General features: G+C 39.4%; 1 protein-coding gene across 4 annotated transcripts; it reads right to left on the bottom strand.

The window, feature by feature from the left end:
• Positions 1 to 1,156: 1,156 nt before the first annotated feature.
• sytl2b (synaptotagmin-like 2b) lies at positions 1,157 to 18,556 on the bottom strand. Of its 4 annotated transcripts, none has more exons than XM_020654885.3 (19): positions 18,410 to 18,556; positions 15,817 to 15,962; positions 14,299 to 14,456; positions 13,519 to 13,624; positions 12,410 to 12,458; positions 12,215 to 12,314; positions 11,437 to 12,135; positions 7,670 to 10,006; positions 6,231 to 6,344; positions 6,102 to 6,146; positions 5,881 to 5,936; positions 5,667 to 5,786; positions 4,785 to 4,954; positions 4,369 to 4,471; positions 4,072 to 4,233; positions 3,775 to 3,859; positions 3,560 to 3,662; positions 2,213 to 2,418; positions 1,157 to 2,041 (listed from the first exon to the last, which is right to left on the bottom strand). In XM_020654885.3, the coding sequence occupies exons 2-19, from the start codon at positions 15,915 to 15,917 to the stop codon at positions 1,893 to 1,895; spliced, it is 4,863 nt and encodes a 1,620-aa protein (XP_020510541.2). In that variant the 5' UTR covers positions 15,918 to 15,962; positions 18,410 to 18,556; the 3' UTR covers positions 1,157 to 1,892. The 4 variants fall into 4 exon arrangements, with proteins under 4 accessions (XP_020510541.2, XP_020510533.2, XP_065816665.1 ...); XM_020654877.3 differs by having other exon boundaries at positions 5,881 to 5,975; XM_065960593.1 differs by lacking the exon at positions 5,667 to 5,786.
• Between the last annotated feature and the right edge of the window lie 560 nt (positions 18,557 to 19,116).

The raw sequence follows: 19,116 nt of genomic DNA on the forward strand, positions 1-19,116 counted from the left end.
TGCAGTATGGGATATTTAAACTTTTATTATACTGAATCAAACTTAACTGGGAGTATTAATTGAACTAATCAATTACCTGGTTTATAACGACAGAAACAATTGGCATGTACCCTGCGACCTTGCTGACAGGTTCTCAAAAAAGACGTTTTCTTTCATCCTAAGAATCATCCTTAGCATTTTTTGGGGGGGCTACAAACTGGTCTAGTGTGAGCTGGAGGTCACAGTTTGATGAGGCCAACAGAATCCCGTCATCTGCAAAGAGCAGAGATGCCATTCTGTAGTTCCCAAACCAGTTATATCCCAAACAGAATATTTGGCAAGGGCAACTGTAGCATTGGGAAATAAGCTTTTCCACAGTCAGGCTGTATCTGATGGTCATTAACTGTTCAAAGGGACCTTTACAGCAACCTGTTAGTAATTCAGGCTGAGTCATGTGATACCTGAAAAGCACTTCCACAGGTCCCTGATGTTTCAAATGAGAAGTTTCTTGATGACAATAGTTTGCCAGAACTAGCTTGAGGAAGTTCTTCACAATCACCTCCCTGAGTGCTCTTACGAGATCCCAGGGCCCAATTAATTAAAACCTTTTTATTCTTTGGCCTGATGGTTCCCTTGATGGCTGGTTTAAATGGCCACATGGATACTCATTACTAACCTGGCTAATACTCATGAGAGCTGTCTCCACAATGTCGTCTGTGAACATGGCAAACTCAGCTGTCTTCAACTGCTGACTTCCTGTTTCTTGTCAGAAAGGGTTGCAAGCCTTTATGCAAAGCAAATCCAACAGGCAGCTTAATGTAGCCTTGTATGATATGGATAGGTATTAAAGTAGAATACCATATACGTCTCAATTTATCATGATTTTTTTGAATTATTTATCTTAATGCTGACTGTCTTGTACGGTGCCCATGAAGTCCCAAAAAGTACCTTCCCAAGGTGTAAAAGTGACACACAAACCAATGTGTCTACCTGCACTGCATCACAAGACTCCGTGAGGTGTCCACCTGTTACACATTGATGCACTTAAGTCACAACAGTCACTTCACTATCTGCAGGTCTGTTGGACCACTAACCTTCTGAGGAAAAGTTTCACTATTACTACTGTTCACTTCAAACTGGTTGTAACTATTGCTGCATCTGTGGATAAGCAAGTGCATAAGAAATATCTTATCATTTTTATTGTTTTTTACATCATGTTTTAATGGCATCCTCTGTAGTAATTGTATACTTTTAAATACATGTTACAAGATGATATATATATGAAATATCAATGATGTCTGTCTATGAGTCATTAATGTGATACATTTTATAGTTTATTATGAAATGTATCCATGAATTGAAATCTATAGTGGATGAAAATGTTTGACTCAAATCCACATTTTAAACCTCATGGTGGCACTAGAGGTAAAGTCAGGAGATCCTTACAAACAGCAGGAGTCATCATCTTTGTTATCGATCTGATATCAAACAATCAGTCCAATGTTTACATACATGTCACAAATCATTGAAAATTTGACCTGAAAGTTCAAACCTGTGTGATACCCAGACAATCAGTAGGTTTACTTCAATCACAAACATTTATCATAATTTGCAGCAAGAGAAGGCGTCTAAAAGCAGTTTTTAAAATGTCTTTTATCTCCCCTGTTTTAAACAGCTAACTTCATCACTTTTCAATTATGCTGTAAAATGCAACTAATGAAGAATACTGTCAAGATAATGTTGATGTCGGTTAATTATGTCTGGTTCATTCAAACGTTTTACAAAAAGTATTTTTGAGTTTTCATCAAAGCACTAGATCTTTAGTTTCGGTTGTTGTGCTTTTAGCTCTTATATACTGTCATACAGGAATACAGAAATATACTGTCCTTGCCTGATAACAGTTTAGTTTGCTTTTACTTATTTGAAAGTTTGGCAGAGTTCAGCATTCTCAATGGGAGAACGGCCTCCACCCATTCATTCGGGCTGGCCTTCATGCGATCCCAGAGTGCCACCTCGTATGAGGCCGAGTCCATCCAGTCCACTAGTGCTCCATAACTCCTGCCTAAAGGGCGACACACAGATATATACAAGGATTAAAAGCATACATGTATATTTAAAGAATACTTCCACAGGTTTCAACATACATCTCAAATACTGTTTATGATACAATAAGATAAATGCATCCCGAAGTTAATTATCAAACATTTAACATTTTATCATGTGTGTTTCTGACCTGTTCCAGGTCCAAGTCTCAGGCCTCCCAGCAGGTTACTGGCAAGCCTGTCTCTGTCCCAGACAGTGAGCTCCACACAGGCTTCTGCAAGATCCGCCTCTCTGATGCCATCGTAGACCATCGTGTGGTTAAACACGGGGTTTACGGTCCTTCGCAACACACGTGTCTTCTGGCGGCTCTTTCTGCTCGTGTCTGGCAGCACACAGCTTTAGGTGGGGGAGAGGAAAACATGTTGACGGGTTAAAAATAAATAGCTTGATGAATCCCTCTCTTTTACACCTCACATTCAGCAGCTGGTTAAAGGGTTAACATTCTAACTGGGTTTTTGTTTTTAAATCCTGCCTCTCTTCTCTAGGAAGAAACTGATTGCTGCCACTTTAATGTCTGAATGGGACTTCAGTATGATGATGTTTTATTCACGCACACCTCGTCTCAAAGTTTATATTCCCACTGGACAGCGCTTTGAGGTTAGTCTATCATTTTAAAGCGATCACTCATCACTGTTTGTTGTATGCATGTATTGGATTGTCCCCTTCGTCCACACACAGACTTAAACACGGGCATATTCTTATCTACAAGTCTTTTTGAAGTCAGCTTCCTTCATACCTTCTGACCTACATCAATCACCAGCACAGGGACAAGAACCTTTTCTTGCTGCCTGCTCCAAAAGTCAGAACTGAACAGGGTGAAAAAGCGTTTAAGTTTGCTGCTCTCTTTACTTGGAACGCCTTACAAAGATCTGAAACTTAACCAGCTGCTCTCATTGGATGTTTTTAAGAGACAGTAAAATGACTTGGAGGCAGACACATCTGGCTGTAGATTTTCTCCCTGATATATTTATGGTTTTTGGGCGATCTTGAGAAATATTTGCTGTTTAAATGTGTTGTTTTATGTATTTTATTTTTTATTATTATGTTTCTTTATTATATGTATGGCTGCTGGCTGTTTGTCAGATTGTGCTGCCCTCTGTCTGTCTGTTTTTAATCTCAACAAGTTTTTTTCCTGGTTAAATAACAAATAATTATATATCTCTAAGGATAATCTTGGTAAATATTCTTGTTCTTATTATTGCTAAGACTTGGATGGGAAGATACCAATGTCACATACATTGTGTCCTCATGATAACGTCACAGCCAAGGTTAACTTAGCTCTGTATGGATACTGTAAACAGGGAAACACTAGTCTGAAGCTTTCATCCTATTTCCAGTGATTTTGTTGCTTTTAACCAGTTTCTTATCTGTGGTAAAGTATTGAGAGTAGTAGAAATCTTCTTATCAATCTCTGACAATAAAGAGTATTTCCCATAATGCTGTTTCTTTGACTAAATTAGATGTATTTTGTACATACCACTTCACATATGGGTCAATAGTGGTCCTGGTCAGAGGCAGGTTCTTGCATTCTTTCACCCAAATGTGAATCTCTCCGGTATTTTGACTCTCCTTCACAAATCCTATTGGGAAGAAACGGCAAAAAATCAAATTTTTGGGATTTCTTATAACTAAAATTTGAGAATTTGTTCTCCTCCAGAAGAGGCCGTCTTTGAAAAAGAAAACTGTTCAGACCTGCGCTGTGGATGATCTGTGGCAGGAAACGTATGGCCAGTTTCATCTCTCCCCAGCCATTTGATGGTGCTAAAGTGGGTGTAGTCTGCAATGTTTGACAAAGAACACATTACATAAACAGTGGATCCGACATCCAACATGACGCTTTGAAAAGTTGGACAATGACTACAGAGCTTGTGATAACACCCTCTGAAATACAGCAGGGAAATGAGCAGTTTGACCACATTCTAAGATAACCATGCTGCTATTTGATAAGAAAACAAACAATAAAGCAGAATGCGTGTGTTCTTCTTTTACCCTTCCTTTCAGAGGTAAGTAGTTCATGTGGGTGTGGTCAAAGTTCCACTTGGAGAGGTCCACGTCGACCTCTCCCAGGAAACTGTTCCTGCCAAAGGTGTCGTTGTGCCAGACAGAGAGAATAAGCGTTTGTGTTCTGAGGTACTCCATGCGAACTCGATACTGTGAGGACAAGAGAGAGCAAGCTGCTTTTGTTTGTTGACTGCCATGTTGCCAAGGATTTAAATGTTACACTTTGGGAAAGTGTCTGCAAAAAATGTCCGTTCAACTGGCATTGTAATATCCGCGGATTCTTACTCTGAGGATCTCGTTGAAAGTTGGATTTAGCGACTTCTTTTTTACAGATGTTTTCCTTTTTCCCAGATTAGCTTTGTCAGGAGCCAGGTAGCTTTTGACATACCTTCACAAGGCAAACAAACAGAATCACAATAATTCCATGTGAAAGTAATCACTGTTAAACGTGCTCTCTGAGTTACATGCTGACCACTGGTTAACAAATATTTCTCTCTACAAATTGACATCATTAGAAGTGTACACTTGTAGTGACCTTGATTAAGTAGTGGAGGAAAGAGAAAGACCATACTACATTAAACTATAAATACATTAACCTGGACATTGTTTCCCAGTTACAGTTAGGATTGCCACTTTAATGAATTGAAATCAGTAGAGAATAAATATAATAGAATCCTATTTATTTCAGATACATTACTCACGGATCTGATCGGCCCCTCTTTGGGTCGACTGCTGCCAAGTTGCTGCACTCAGCCACAAAGATGTGAAACTCTCGGATTTTTTGAACGTAGTTGATGGAGAACTGGATGTTTCCTTGAACCTCCACATTTCCAAAGTCAGCACTGCACATGGTCATCACACTTCCACTGAGCTACAAACACGGAACAAAGAAGTAGGCAAACATTTGAAATTGTGAAATGAAACTCGAATCATTACATGCACAGTAGTTTCTTTTATTGGAGTATTTGAGGCTGGTGCTTTTTTAATTGATGAAAATCTGTTTCATCTTGTGGAGACAGAGGTTAATGTTAAAGATAATTAGAATCAGTTTAAAGGGAACTCCACCAATTTTAGATATTAAAAAGACTCTTAATTGCTCTTAGGAGTACTAATACATGTATGATAATATTATGAATGGCCTTCTTAGAATCCAGCTATAGCTGCCCAGGATTTGCTACTATTAATAGAACACACCAAAATATCTGAATGTTGCCAGTCATAAGTTGCATTGTGGGTAATGCAGATGCCAGGTTTTGACAAAGACACTATTGCATGACCTTAAAAAGATATCACTTCTACTGCACTGGCTTTGTCCATTTTTGTCCATGCAGAAGAACCATGCTAATCGTTTGGATATTATTTAAGTGTTACAAATGTAAATCTGGTCTCTACCCTGAGTCGGATGTGGATTGAAGGCTACTGTTTGGACTCTTTAATATAGAAAATGTATGACATACTACTACAGTGGTAATGTGGGACAACATCAGTTGCTGGTGGATTGAAATGAAGCTAAAAAGCCAACAAGCAGTGCAGTGTTAGAGTGAAGCGTGTGCACGCAGGCATGCTGTTATGTGTGAACATACAGAAGACGACAGAGACGCCCTGCCAGACGAGCTGGTGAGGTTAGTGAAGGAGTTGCCGGACATTAGGCTTCCTCTGTGGATATGATTCTCATAGTTGAAATCAGTGTCAGCGCCAACGTCCTGAAACACAAACAGACTGCACAAAAAGCTCTGTGCAAAAGAATGCAGAGCGAGCTTTGACCTTATCGGCAAAGAAATACAGCGATGGTTTTACCTCCTTTTGTAAGAATGAAGGAACTGATTTGCTCATCTTCTTCAGGTGCTCTGGGTCTGAATAAATGGACGAGGAAGGTGACGGCATGGATGAAACTGAAGAGTGGTAGATTTGGAGGCAATTGATAAAAAAAATCTTGACTAATTTTGACACTACCCTTAAATATTTTATACTATATAAGACTCAAATATTTGTAATGAAAAGAAGCAGGTAAATGTTACCATCACTAATGCGTCTGTCAGATGGGTCTTGCCTTTTTTCTTGTCCTGTGAGAAACAGGGACCATAAAGCACAATCAACCACAGGATCTGTAGATACCGACAATCTGACTTGAAAGTCTTTAAACTCACTTGGTGACAGCGATCCTGTGATGTCCTCCATACTCTTAGCCAGATTTTTAGGCCGTGCTTCTGCTCGTCTCAAAGCTTTCCTTACCAGGTTAAGGTTTTCATCGTCATTTTCACCTACAGGTTGAATGGAAGAGAAAATGAATAACTTGGTTTCTTTGTTGACTTACAGTGCTGCTTCAAAATAAAGTATCTATTATATACATTTTGTATTCCTATTATGAATCATATTAGCCACATTCTTATTTCAAAACTAAATCAAATGAAAATAGTATTTTGTTTTGTTATGTTCAAAAAACAATTTGCTGACACTCTTTTTTTGTACACAGCTCATCAATACGGGCGTAGCTGCAGCTATCGATTGTTTGGTTTGTTGCTCTGATACTTAAAGGTCCAGACGTCAAATCTATTGTGTCTAAATATTTAGCTTAATATGAAGTATTAAAAAAATTATGTGTGATTTAGAAGAGAGAGAAAGTATATTTTTTGGACTAAGCTGTGTGAAACAAGTTGATGATTGTGCTAATAGTGTAAAGTAAAAAGTGAAACGATGTGTATTCTGAATGTATGTTGTGTTTTATTAGAGATATTTCTTAGACTGGATGGCTTTAACAGTCACATACTTGAGTGAGTTGATTATTATGACAAATATTTTTTTCAGAAAAATGGTGGTATATATACAAATACAAAATGCTTTTTGTTAAATGTAAACAATAGAGGACGAAATATCCCACAAAGTGCACTAAGTCAGTGTTATAAACTCTGTAAAATGAGGCACACAAGCTGCAAAGGGGCAGCTCATGTTGTAGTTCAGTAAGACATTTTTCTTTTATCAGTGTGCTGACAGTTTAGAAAGTGTGTCACCCATCCCACAAATTAAATACCGTCAGCTGACTTCATATAATAAAAGTGTTTACAGAGATTTGCTTCTGCAAACACAGATAGTCTGACACGGACGTGATATCAAGGATACAACTGGAAACAACCCACAATGATGAAGATCATCTGAACGAGTTCAACTACTTCTACTACATAACCTCTGTTACCTTTCTCTGGAACAGGTCTTTAGTTAGATAATACATTTATGTATTTTGTTATTATAAAATATTTCTATTTTACTACCTACCAACATGTATCCGTTTTTTTCATATATTCTGTTTTAAAAAATCATAGAGTAATTAAAAGTTCCATAAAATTGACATTTTTACTTTCAGAACTACTTAACACCAACTTTAAACTTACATTTTCCAATGTTGATACTGAACTTCATATTCTAAACCTTTAATGCTGCGATGCAATGTCTTGTATAGAACACAATTGCAGACAATGACAACACAGGTTCACTTATGGGTTGGGTTGCAGGAATATCAAGGTCACATGCAAATTATTTTTAGAGATACTTTTTGATTTGCTATAAATCACCCTTCCTTAAAATAACTCACGGCTTGAACTGTTCCTGGAGATGGACCAAGTTTCCGACCTGCTGCTCACAGAAGAGTCCTGACCTGTGTCTGAGCTGTAGGTTGCCCACAAAGGGCGATGACTCGTCTTGCTGCCCCTCCTGCTGTATCGCTCGTCAGAGCTCACCGGCGTGCTGGCCCTCATCGGCCCATCCAGGTCAAACTCATACTCACACTTACCCTCAGACCCCTCATCCTTCAGATTTGGAACTAGTGTGGTGTGGACGTTGGTTTTATCCGTCATGCCAAGGTAATGCCGGTAGTCTGTGGGAACATACGCTCGTGCCCTTGGAGCCAGAGACTCGTTGTCCACTGGCGATCTTCTCGACATTCCACCTTCTTCTGTGTTCAGCCTCGGCTTCCTGCTCTGGGAATGGACAGGGCTGACGTCCATTTTAAGCTGTATTTGATCTTTTTTATCAACACTCAGAGCAAACATGCTAGTTGCGCGACGCATAGAATTTCCACGACTGCTTGAATTGCTGAAGCTGTCTTTTCTACTCTTAGGAAAACGAGGTTCTTTTCCTGAACTGTTAAGTGGTTTAGTGGATTTCTCCTCTCTGTTGGTTTTCCTCTCTGTGTCTTTTGAGTTCTGAGAGTAGATATTTTTGCTGTCATTCACTGCTTTTGTCCCCATCTGTTTATCATGAGGAGATTTGGGTCGGTTCTTAGGAGAAGATACTTTTTTGGCTCCAGGTTTTGTTTTTACAAATTCTGATGCATGGTTAATCTCAGAATCACCACACTTTAACTCTTGAGATGTCTTCTGAGGACTTATTGGCTCTTTTCTTTTTGGGCTTTTGGGTTTATCAGAAGGAATTGATCCCTTTACATCTAACGTGGCCTCATCCCAGAACTCACGCAGAGTTTTAAACTGTGTTCTGCTCGTGCCTAGACTTGGGGACGACTTCTCCAACCTCTGATTCAAAGGCAGAACAGTAAAATTCGGACTATTTATTTTAGAGTCTTCATCGTCACTGCTAAATTCATTTCCAATTGACCTCAGGTCAAATTCTGATTTTGTAAACCTTTTATTTAGTTTTGCCTGATTTGCACCACGAGCAACTTTGCCTTCGCCAAGAACTTTAGGTTTGAACATGGGCTTGTTCCTCTCCTGCTCCCAGAAAGATCTGAGCTGCTTTATCCTTATTGCAGTGATTTCTTGAGGTGGTAAACCTTGTCTGTTTGAGTGAGGACTGTTTAGTCTTTCTTTATTAGGCGTAGTCTGCATGCGTTTTGGAGACTCGCTTGATTGCATGGCGTCATTCTCACTGTCTTTACTCTTCACATCTTCAGGAACAGTCTTGGACAATTCGTCTTTCTTTTGGATCTTTTTTGGTTGAAAAATACCGTCAAGTTGTGGAATTGGTTTGACCAAGGAGTTGGCCTCAGACTCTGGACTGAGTATGAAATCAATAGATTTCCTGGGACTCAATCTGGTTACACTTAAAATCTCAGGGTCTGAGCCTCTCCTGTCAGCTACCTGGGGATTGGCTTCCAACTTTCTGTCAGTGGAGTTGTATGTAAGGTCATGATGGCTCATTTTCCTTAAAGTATCAATCTCCATACTGTCTCCTTCCTGGCTGTTGATTAGGTTGTCTTTGTCTCCAGGGCCTTTCTGTGGACTGATTATCAGTTCTTCTTTTCTTTCATCCACATGATTTGGTGCAAACTTGTGTATTCCAGGCACACAGGGAATATCAGACACTGTTTTGTTCATTTTCTCTCTGTTTTTCTCTTCTGGTTTTTGAGCCTTCTCTCCGGGCTTATTTGAGTTGCTGATAAGTATTTTTGGACCTGAGTTGTTTTTCTCCCAGAATGATTTTAGATGAGAGATTTGGGGTGATTGGCTTTCGCCGTTATTATCCTCATCTCTCGATTGCCGCATCTTTTCTCTGGTTTCCTCCTTTGGCACTTCCTTTGTTTTGGTCACTTCTTTGGTGCCTTTTTTATCTCTGACTCTTAACTCTTCATCCTTATGTGTCCTTCTTTGTACAGGACTGCTCTTTATTTCAAGAGTATCCTTCCTTTGATCACTTACAATTTCCCCATCATCTTTACCTCCGATTTTTCGGACTTCCACATGTTTGTTTGAGCTCTTTTTCACCTCTGGACCATCGTCTGTATTCAGCCAATCATTGCTGTCTGTGCTACGGTTGAACCAGTCCAGCACCTTTGCAATGGAGTCCTCTTCATCACCAGTTGGACTGGTGGCCTGGGTGGATAATTTAAATGTGTCGTTGTGATTAGGTTTTGCCTGTGTTTTCAGACCAGACTTGTCAATAAAGATAAGGTCATATAATACTGGAGGATCTGCATCTGAAAAGAAAAATAATTGAAGAGATTTAAAAAACTTGTCAGAACATGATCAGAATTCTTCCCCTTTCTGTTTGCACCAGGTTTGCTTTATCTCTGATAAAGGCCCCCTGATTATGAACCAAGACCCACTTCTGTACTTATGCTAACAGCAATGTTAGGCTTCACTGTGAGTTAATTGTTTAAGTGCTTACGATTGCAATTTTTGCCTTCAACATGCTAACATTTGCTTGCAAACATGAAATAAAACTGAAGCTTTTGGAGATGCCATGTTTTGAAGGTGTCTGGCTTTAAAATAAGAAGTTATGATGGACCGATTTCAATAGATCGAGCCAGCAACAAGTAGCTCATTTTACAGCACTTCATCCAACAGCTAATGAGCTTTTTCCACTCAAAACCACAAAGGTTAACTAGAAGAAGAAAGAAGAAAAGCTAGAGGGGCACCTGAGGCACCATGATTTATCAACTGGGGATCTTAAATGTCTATGTGACACATAGTTTTTCGAATAATTCTTGTTAAGTGAATAAATGACCCACTGGTGGCACTAGGACAAGTCAGAGGATGACCAAACTCAGTGCATGCCTTGAAAACCACGAATGTCAGCACACAATATCCTGATAATTCATCCAGTAGTTGTTGATATTTAAGTCCAAACCAAAGTGGTGGAACTACTGAAAGGCATTTTCTTCCTTCCATTCCTAGAATAATGCCACATGTGGCTTAAACACTTCTTCTTAGATACGAAATGCTGAACTCATATGTCAGGCAAAAATACAGTTTTATACTTTTTCTAGCCTGGGATGAGATAAACGGTAACTTTCACATTTACTTCAATCACCCTTCAGCTTTGGAACTTAATCCGTTTGCTGATATATAAACAATAAACAACAATAAAGGCCCTTTAGGCAAATATTCAAGCTAAATAACAAGTCAACATTCACACCAGTAATTCTTCTGTAAATGTATATTAAAGAGGACTTCACAAGATCACCATATTAACTGAACACTAATTATTTGATTCATCAAAGCATTTCATTTCTGTTTCCCCCTCAAGGTGTCATTTGATTTTTTTTGGCCAGTTATTTTGATATGCCAACTGTTTTAACTCAGCAAGGCTCTTTTTTCGAGACATCTTTCTCTTTAGACACTTCTACTGGAATTTTATCAAATGACATTATGAGCAACAGATGGATGGAAGCATACCATCTGTCTCTTTTTCAGGGGTATCGATGAAAGCAAGAAACAACTAAAGCACCGTCGTTGTTGTTGCAGACCTCGGCTCTGGTACTTGTATTAAACTGCTCTCTTTGATTTCGCCTCTAAAAATCTGAGCAATTTAACAATGTGTGACAAAAAACTCCACCGCTTATTTACAAAGTTCGTCCAGTCCAAGCCTTTTTAACGACAATGTGTCACCTGTAAATGAACTCACCTGCAGTGCTTTGGGGCAGGCTTAGCTCTCCCTCCCTCGTTGATGTTCCCACACTGCTGCAGTTTTCTTGGTCTGTATCTTGAATGTTGCCGACGTGTTTATTCACCGCATGCTCAACTTGTTTAGTGCTTTTCTGCGGGATATTTCTGTCAGAGGAAGCGTCACTCTTCACTAATGTGGCCTTATTAGAATCCAGCAAGTTTTGAATTGCAGCAGAAGGATATGAGAGTTTCTTTTCATTTTTTGGGTCTGAAGAGTTGTCCAAAGAAGCTTCTCTTCTTAAAGATGGTGTGTGTCTTTCTCTCTCCAGTCTGGAACTGGATGAAACCTGTGATATGTTGCTGAGTGGTTGCTGGGAGTTTCCATCGAGAGATTTGGATGGCTGGGTGGAATTAAATACTTGATCAGAATCCTCGCTTTTCGGAGGCATTTCCTCTATGCTTTTCTGATTTGACTGGTTGGAGCTTCCACTGAACCCAAGCTGGATGCTCCGTCTCCTCGGGGCAGGTACAATGCCCGGTGACCTGACCTGAGAGTCTGAAACAGGTCCGTTGTTTTCTGTCTTTGTCTGTCTTGAGAGAAACGTCCTCTTCTTTGGCACGGGCCTGAACCCGACAGACAAGCCCTCTGATGTGACCGAGCCTCCTGAGGCTTGACTGGACTCTGCTGCTGCGAGGCTTTTCAGTGGAGATATTGGCTCTGAGGTGAGAATAGAAACAAAACTCAGTCTAGATTATAGATATTTCTACAGATTTGATTTCTTTTTTTTTTTTCAAACCTGTCTCAGATGTCCCCGGATGTGGACTGCTTGCAGTGTCAATATTATTTTCAGCTGGCTCCACAACAAGGGAAGCACGGTTAAAAGGGTTGTGCCTGGGCTTCAATAGAAATTTACACAATTACTTTTTTTTAATTTAACTGTAACAAGCTTGCACTGAAAAAAAGGACCAATTACTGTAGCAATTACTCCTACCGTTCTCGGAGATCGAACTGCTGAATTCAGATTCTCTTTTTCTGCATCGCTGCAGGCAAAACAATGGCAACGTGTAGTTAGGATAATTCAAAAGTCAAACAGGCCCTTAAAAGTATCAGGTGAGGTCACAAAGTTTGTATTTTGTTTTGTTCATACTGAAGAGTGCATGACACGAGTTTACTGACTCGTTAACAGAGCTGACATCAAACAGAAATATGTGAACTTAAACTAACCAACCAGCATAGAGCCTGAGATGATTTGTATTATAGAAATGAAACTCAAATGTATTTTATTTATTGAATATAAAATGCATCTGATGCTATATGAAAACAATGGGACTACGCTGTAAAACACTGGCATTATCAGAGTGCAAACAGAGTTTAGGCAATCACATACTTGAGCTAACTGTATGTCAAAGAAGCACAGAAGCTTGGCAAAATCAAATATTGACCCAACCTGTCGCAGGAGGTTGTTAAATGTGTCTCAGCACAAAGTTACTGAAACATACTTCTTGTATTGTGTGCTAAAAAAATTTAATAAGCTTATTAGTAAAATAAAATACATTAGAGACAAGAACTTGTGTTTATCCACCTCAAAGGGAGAGGAGAACTTGTGATTACCTGATTGTTTTGTTTGAGGTTCATTACAGAAACACAACCACAATACTAACTCTGCATTCACACAGTTATTATTACTGAGAGCTCTATTGAGTTACATGTTTTGCTCCACTGCCATGAATACATCAGGCCACGTCTGCAACGTTGTAAGTAACTAGCTGTTGCTGGGCTATAAAACTGCCATGTTCCTTGTGAGCACCACCTATATTTACACAGGCTGAGTCACAAGACAGCACATACACTGCACACACACTGATGCACACTGATGGAGAGGAAAAGAGATGAGCTGCGATTGTATTTCAAAACACTGAATCTAATATGAATGGGTGCTATGTGTATATTTCAAGGAGAGATGCAGATAGTATGTGTTGGAGTCACAGTTCAACACAACACATTTTTGGCCACATCGAACAAAGTCAACACTGCAGCAGGCAAATAGAAAGTGTTGGGCAGAAGAATGGGCATGTCTCTATATGAGTAAGTGTTGTTTACTTCTCCTGTGGCTGCAGGGTTTCTAAACATCTGGCAGGTTTTGGTGGAGCTACGATGTCGGATCCTTGACTGCTGGGTGTCTTGGATCGATCGCTTCTTGGAGAGTCTGCAGCAGACAGAGGGAAAAAAACACCATGAAACCAAATACAAAGTTGAACACCTTCAAATGTTGGGCTATGGTCAAATTCTCTCTCTTTCTTTTGACCTCTGAACCCTGAATGTTACTCTGTAATTAGGTCCCACATCAATTCTTCTGTTGAACCTTAGCGGTTGTATTTTGTATTGGAATCAGATTCAGCTATTGTGGCCTGGTACTGTACAGTATGTGTTCCCATAAATGGAGATTTACTGATTATATTATCAACCATCTATCATTAATAGGTTTTTGTGATTCAACAGTTGTCATCTTTCTGCCCTGAATGATAAATTGTTTAGGCTGAGAACGATCTATGTTCAAATCATATATCTTCCACAAGCTTTGCCGCTTCACCCAGATCTTCTTCCCTACCATAACACACCTAAAGTCCACTGTGCAAGCATCAGCAGTGGCAGTGGAATTAAACTCTGGTTTCACCCCAGGGACACATGGTAGTCTTTTACAAGACAAGTAAATGTATGTTTCACCTACTGATGGATAAGTGGTAAAATTAAGGTTTGTGACAGGATCAGGAAGAAACCTCCAGAGAGTCCTGAGGTCACAAATGGAGCTGGATTCTTCCCTTGATCACAACACGTGTGCGTTAAAGCAAACCCTATGTCAACAGTACAGCTCGAACACACCTAAACCAGCTTTCCTGGGTTTCATGGAGGCCAGGATGATTTCCGAGCCGTGGATCTTGTCCATGTGTCTGCGAGACTTGGCCTCGTAAAACCATTCTCCAGTCAGGTACTTCTTCGAGTCAGACCGTGAGCCAGTGTTCAGTATTTTATCCAGTTTCCTGGAGAGGAAACACAGAGGAGACAAATACTAAAGTCATTGTCTTTTATAATGAAATATGTTAATCCTAGCTTAGACGAATGGAAGTTATTAAAAAACGAACAGGATACAGTGCCTCTTCAGCCCGGTGGCTACAGACACTCTCTTATGAACGAACAGATAGAAGACAACGCTTACTTTAAGCTGCACTGAATGGAGAATCTGACACCGTTTGACTTCGCTTTAAGCTGCACTAATCTCTTATTATGAGGGAGAATATAAAACCAAAGACAGACAAAGAAAAGACAGACATCAATGGAATGAAAAATTGTAAATATACTTAGTTTAAATGGTACGACCCTTGTTGTGTTGCTTTTATTCTTCTCTACAGAAACTCACTGTATTTATAATCTAATCCAATTCCTAATGCACCAACCTTTTCTTACTAAATCTCTTCTGCATTCCACCACTTCATCATGAGCCTTATATAACAGTTGCACATGATCTTTCTAAAGGAAGGAATTCAGGAAAACATTTCCATCAAGTTCAAAATTGAATCAAAGGCATTAAAATGAGCACTCATCTTTCCTCTTGACGGAGAGCCGCCGTGGTCATGTGAATGAAGGGTAGCACATTATTACAGGCTGTTGGCTTAATCCTTTTACACTCGACCGGTCGAGACACAGCGAGCATTCAAAGAAGAAAGTTAGCTGACCAATTCCATTAAACTCTTTGAAAAGCACATTGTTTCAAGACCATTCCTGACTCTTGAAAACAAAATAAAACACATCTTCAAAGAGTTGCAAGTGTTGTTTGGTCTTAATACAGAAAGACATTTCTCATTTTGTTTTAGGACATGGGAGAAGTCAGAGGCCTTTTGTTTGTCTTTACAAGCCTTGGACATACACTGAGAGGAATGTTTGACCCTCCCAAAGGTCCAACACCAAGCTGAAACATACAAGAGCTGTTACTTTTCACTCATGAGGCAGTATCAGGATCCAAATTAAAACACTGTGGTCATCACACTCTTCACAGGTGAGGTGTTGCCCATCATGGAGGCCTTTCTATTCCTGTCCCCCAGAGCAGCATGATCCTCTCCCATGCGTGTCTCTAATCTAATTCCCTGTCTCACATTGAGACTTCTCAGCGGCCGAGGCAGCGTCTGTATCCAGACAAGCTGTTATTGTGTTATTCCATTACAATCAAACGGGTATCATGTCCCACAAATGCCTCTTGTCACAGAGCAGGCGATGGACGCACTTATTGAATCAATAAAATCACATTAGCTGAAAAGCTCAACATTAGATTGAATGTCAGCTGAAGCATTTCTGCTCATGTAAAAATCCCAAGGTTGTTTGAGGATGTTATAACTTGATTTCTACCTGACTCTCTCCTCCTCAGCCTTCTTCAGGTCGGCGTCCCTCCTCAATACCGTCATGATCACCCCCTGCTCCTCCTCCGTCAGGTGGCTCAGGTCAATCATGGTTGTCAAATAAATCCAGGAGCAACGAATTCACTCTGTCGCATCCTGAAAAGGTTAACTAACTTTGTTAGTTCCAAGGGAAAGTGGAACCTTTAAAAAAAATCATGAATGGAAATAAAAAAACAAAGAGAAGAATCACAGGACCAAAAGAGACCAAAACCAAAGCATGCCATTCATACAGAAACATTGAACTACAGTGACTGCCATACAACACCATTCTGATTAAAGATGATGAATGAGGTGTCTCTATTAAAGCCATTTTAATCAGAAACAACTGAAGTGCTTGAAAATAGTCGGGCAAAAAAATTGTGATGCAGAGTAAATCACTGCAGCTCCTGTAACAGTTCTGCAAAGGTGGTGAGTCCAATGACTCGAAAAACATACTTATGTAACTTTGGGAGGTACTTGTACTTTTCTAAGGTTAACTTTTTTTTTTTTACAAGTAATGTAAATGGATGGTAAAGTGTGACAGTACATGAGCTTGTATAATGCTTTTCTAGTTACCGCAGGTCACCCATTCACACCCACTCACACACTGACGGCAGAGGCTGCAATGTATCAGAAGTAACTAATCCCATTCAGACACACTCATACGCTACTGTAGAAGCAGCGAGAGCAACTTGGGGTTAAGTGTCTTGCCCAAGGACACATCGGACATGCGGTTGCAGGAGCTGGGGATCGAACCCCTAACCTTGATCCTCAGCCGCTCGGTACAATATCTTGCAATACAATTAAAAATCGTTCCAACTATGGGCAATTTAAATCGATTTGACAAATCTATATATTGCAATATTCTTATTTTAACCAGCAGAGGGCGCTATCTGATTTTGGCTTGTTTAGCTGAAGAAATGAAGCATTGAGACATGGAGGAAGCAAGTGAAGATTTTGGGTTTTAGAATACGTCTCGTTTCAAAGCTGGACTGTAGTCACAAGGTGAGCAGATAACAGACAGGAAAAACAAAAAATACAGTATGCAAAAACTGATACTGATAAATGACACGAATATCTCAACAAACATGATGCAGCATGTTGTAAAACGGTGCTATGTCGAGAAGCTCGCAAACAACCCTTTGAGGCCCAGATCGGTTACATAATGTAATAGCAAAAGCAAACTTTGAGAATGAAAACAGATTATTATGTACTTATTTTGCTCTCCCATTAATCATTCTACACCAATCAAATTTATCGTTTTCTAAGGGCCTTGACCCCTGGCTTGGAAAAGTATTGTAATGCTTCTTGTGTGTTTGCATGTTTACTTTGGGAACTGGTTGTCTACAAAACATATGCTAACTAAGAGTGACAACTCTACAAACAAGCTGTCTGAGCATGTATTTGTTCCTCTTGAAAACATTGTCTAGTCATGTGAGTCTTATTGCTGCCGCGGATTCTGAGATAAAGCGTATGAGATTCTGAAAATCTTTTATTGTCAACAACTTGTTTTTCTCTGTTTAACTAATCAAATCTAATTTATTTGATGACATGGTTGTGTTTTCAAGAGTTCAATTTGGCTTTTTATGGAGCCCACGTAGCTTGTTTTTTAACCACCAGAATTTAGAATAAGTTAATTTAAATTTCCATTTGAATTGTTAAAAGTCTGAACTGATTTAAGAAGCCTTACGTAGTAGGCCTGTTTATGAATATCTCACGGTACCATTCAGAAGATGTATTCTGATATCCTTTTTTTAAGGGGCAGTCTTTCGTATTTAACCTCCTACTTCAGAAAGAGACATTATTATTAATAAACAATTATAGCCTAGGTAAACTAAGTGTCAGACTATAAACACTGTAAAGTGGTCCCTGCAAGACCTTACTACTACTTCTTTTATTTTGTTATTTTGAATTTAGGCAAACTTACCTACTCTTGCATTGATGTGCATTTTGGACTTTTAAGATTTTTTTTTTTTTTTTTACCTTTTCCTTTGTTGGAAGGTTGAATCATTAGAAATGTAGGCTATTAGCCTATAGACTATTTAATGTTGTCATATTTTCGTGGCATCACTTTCCAGTGAGTTATGTTTCTCTAAAAAGTCAGGAATATGCTGTTCTGTTTACACCACTGTGACGAAGCATTGTTCACTGTTTTCCATAACTAAGTCAGTTTATAATAGGCTAGTTAAAGAGGTACAGGGACACTTAGAGTTTATCAAAACATATTGAATTTGAGATGACATTTCGAAAAACAAAATACATTTTGACGCCAATGGTTGATACATTTCTAATCTGCAATTAGTATGAACTGCAAGACAACTGTAATGAAGTTAAAAAGTAGCATATAGTGTCCATGTAGTGGACTAGTAGGCTATTTAAAAGTAGCAAATAAGTACAAAAATGCAAGAAACTGTACAGTAGCCCACTGATAAAAACATTTGTATTTGTATCTGTATTACGAGAAACCTTTTATACTTAACAGTTTGTCACTTTTTTCCCCTTACAGCTTTCTCAGTGGCCTATTAAGGATTTTCAGACTTTTAAGTATTTGACATGTTGCCTACCTCAAAGGGCCCCTGCAGGTTCGTCTCAAACCGCTATTGCATCGTCATACGTCGGTTAAAAAAAAGTGACAAGAAAGAAAGTAAGACGGTAGAAACTTTCGACTCCTTCATAAAATCTGCTGCTCCTCCTGGATGAGCGGTACTCCTCTGACAGCAGTGAGAGGTGGAGGATGAAAAGGAGGAGGAGGGCGGATCAGTCTGCTGTGGATGAAAAGAAGCCTACCTGACATTTTGCTGGAGCAGAGAGAGCACACAGCAAGCGGACAACTTAGTGGATAATGTTTCCTCAATTGATCAATGTTTAAATAATAATGACATTTCAGGCACAAGTCTCTCCTTTTTTTGTTCGAAATATAAGTTGCATTTTGTTTAAATAAACTGAGAAATTCTATTTAGGGTGTAATTGCAGACAGAGTCCAGCAGGTGTCCTCGATCCCCACAATATGAGATCATCCGTGTTTGACAAAAGGGTGTGAACATCTCCCAGAAGCAGGCAACTAGAGCCTGAAGCATCTCACACAGCATTAACATGTTCACAAAACACAATATAAATAACAGCATGAAGAGCTAATGAGTGTCCAGAAGACATCATTTCCCTGTTGTGAGGTGTGTGTGTGTTTCAGGACACCTCCACAGACCACCAGAACCAGAACTATGGTTTCTTGTTGATCAGACCAGAAAGGGAGAAAAATGAAAGCAGACCAGAC

Source organism: Labrus bergylta, chromosome 11 (genome assembly GCF_963930695.1).
Source record: "Labrus bergylta chromosome 11, fLabBer1.1, whole genome shotgun sequence".
NCBI classification, from domain to species: domain Eukaryota; kingdom Metazoa; phylum Chordata; class Actinopteri; order Labriformes; family Labridae; genus Labrus; species Labrus bergylta.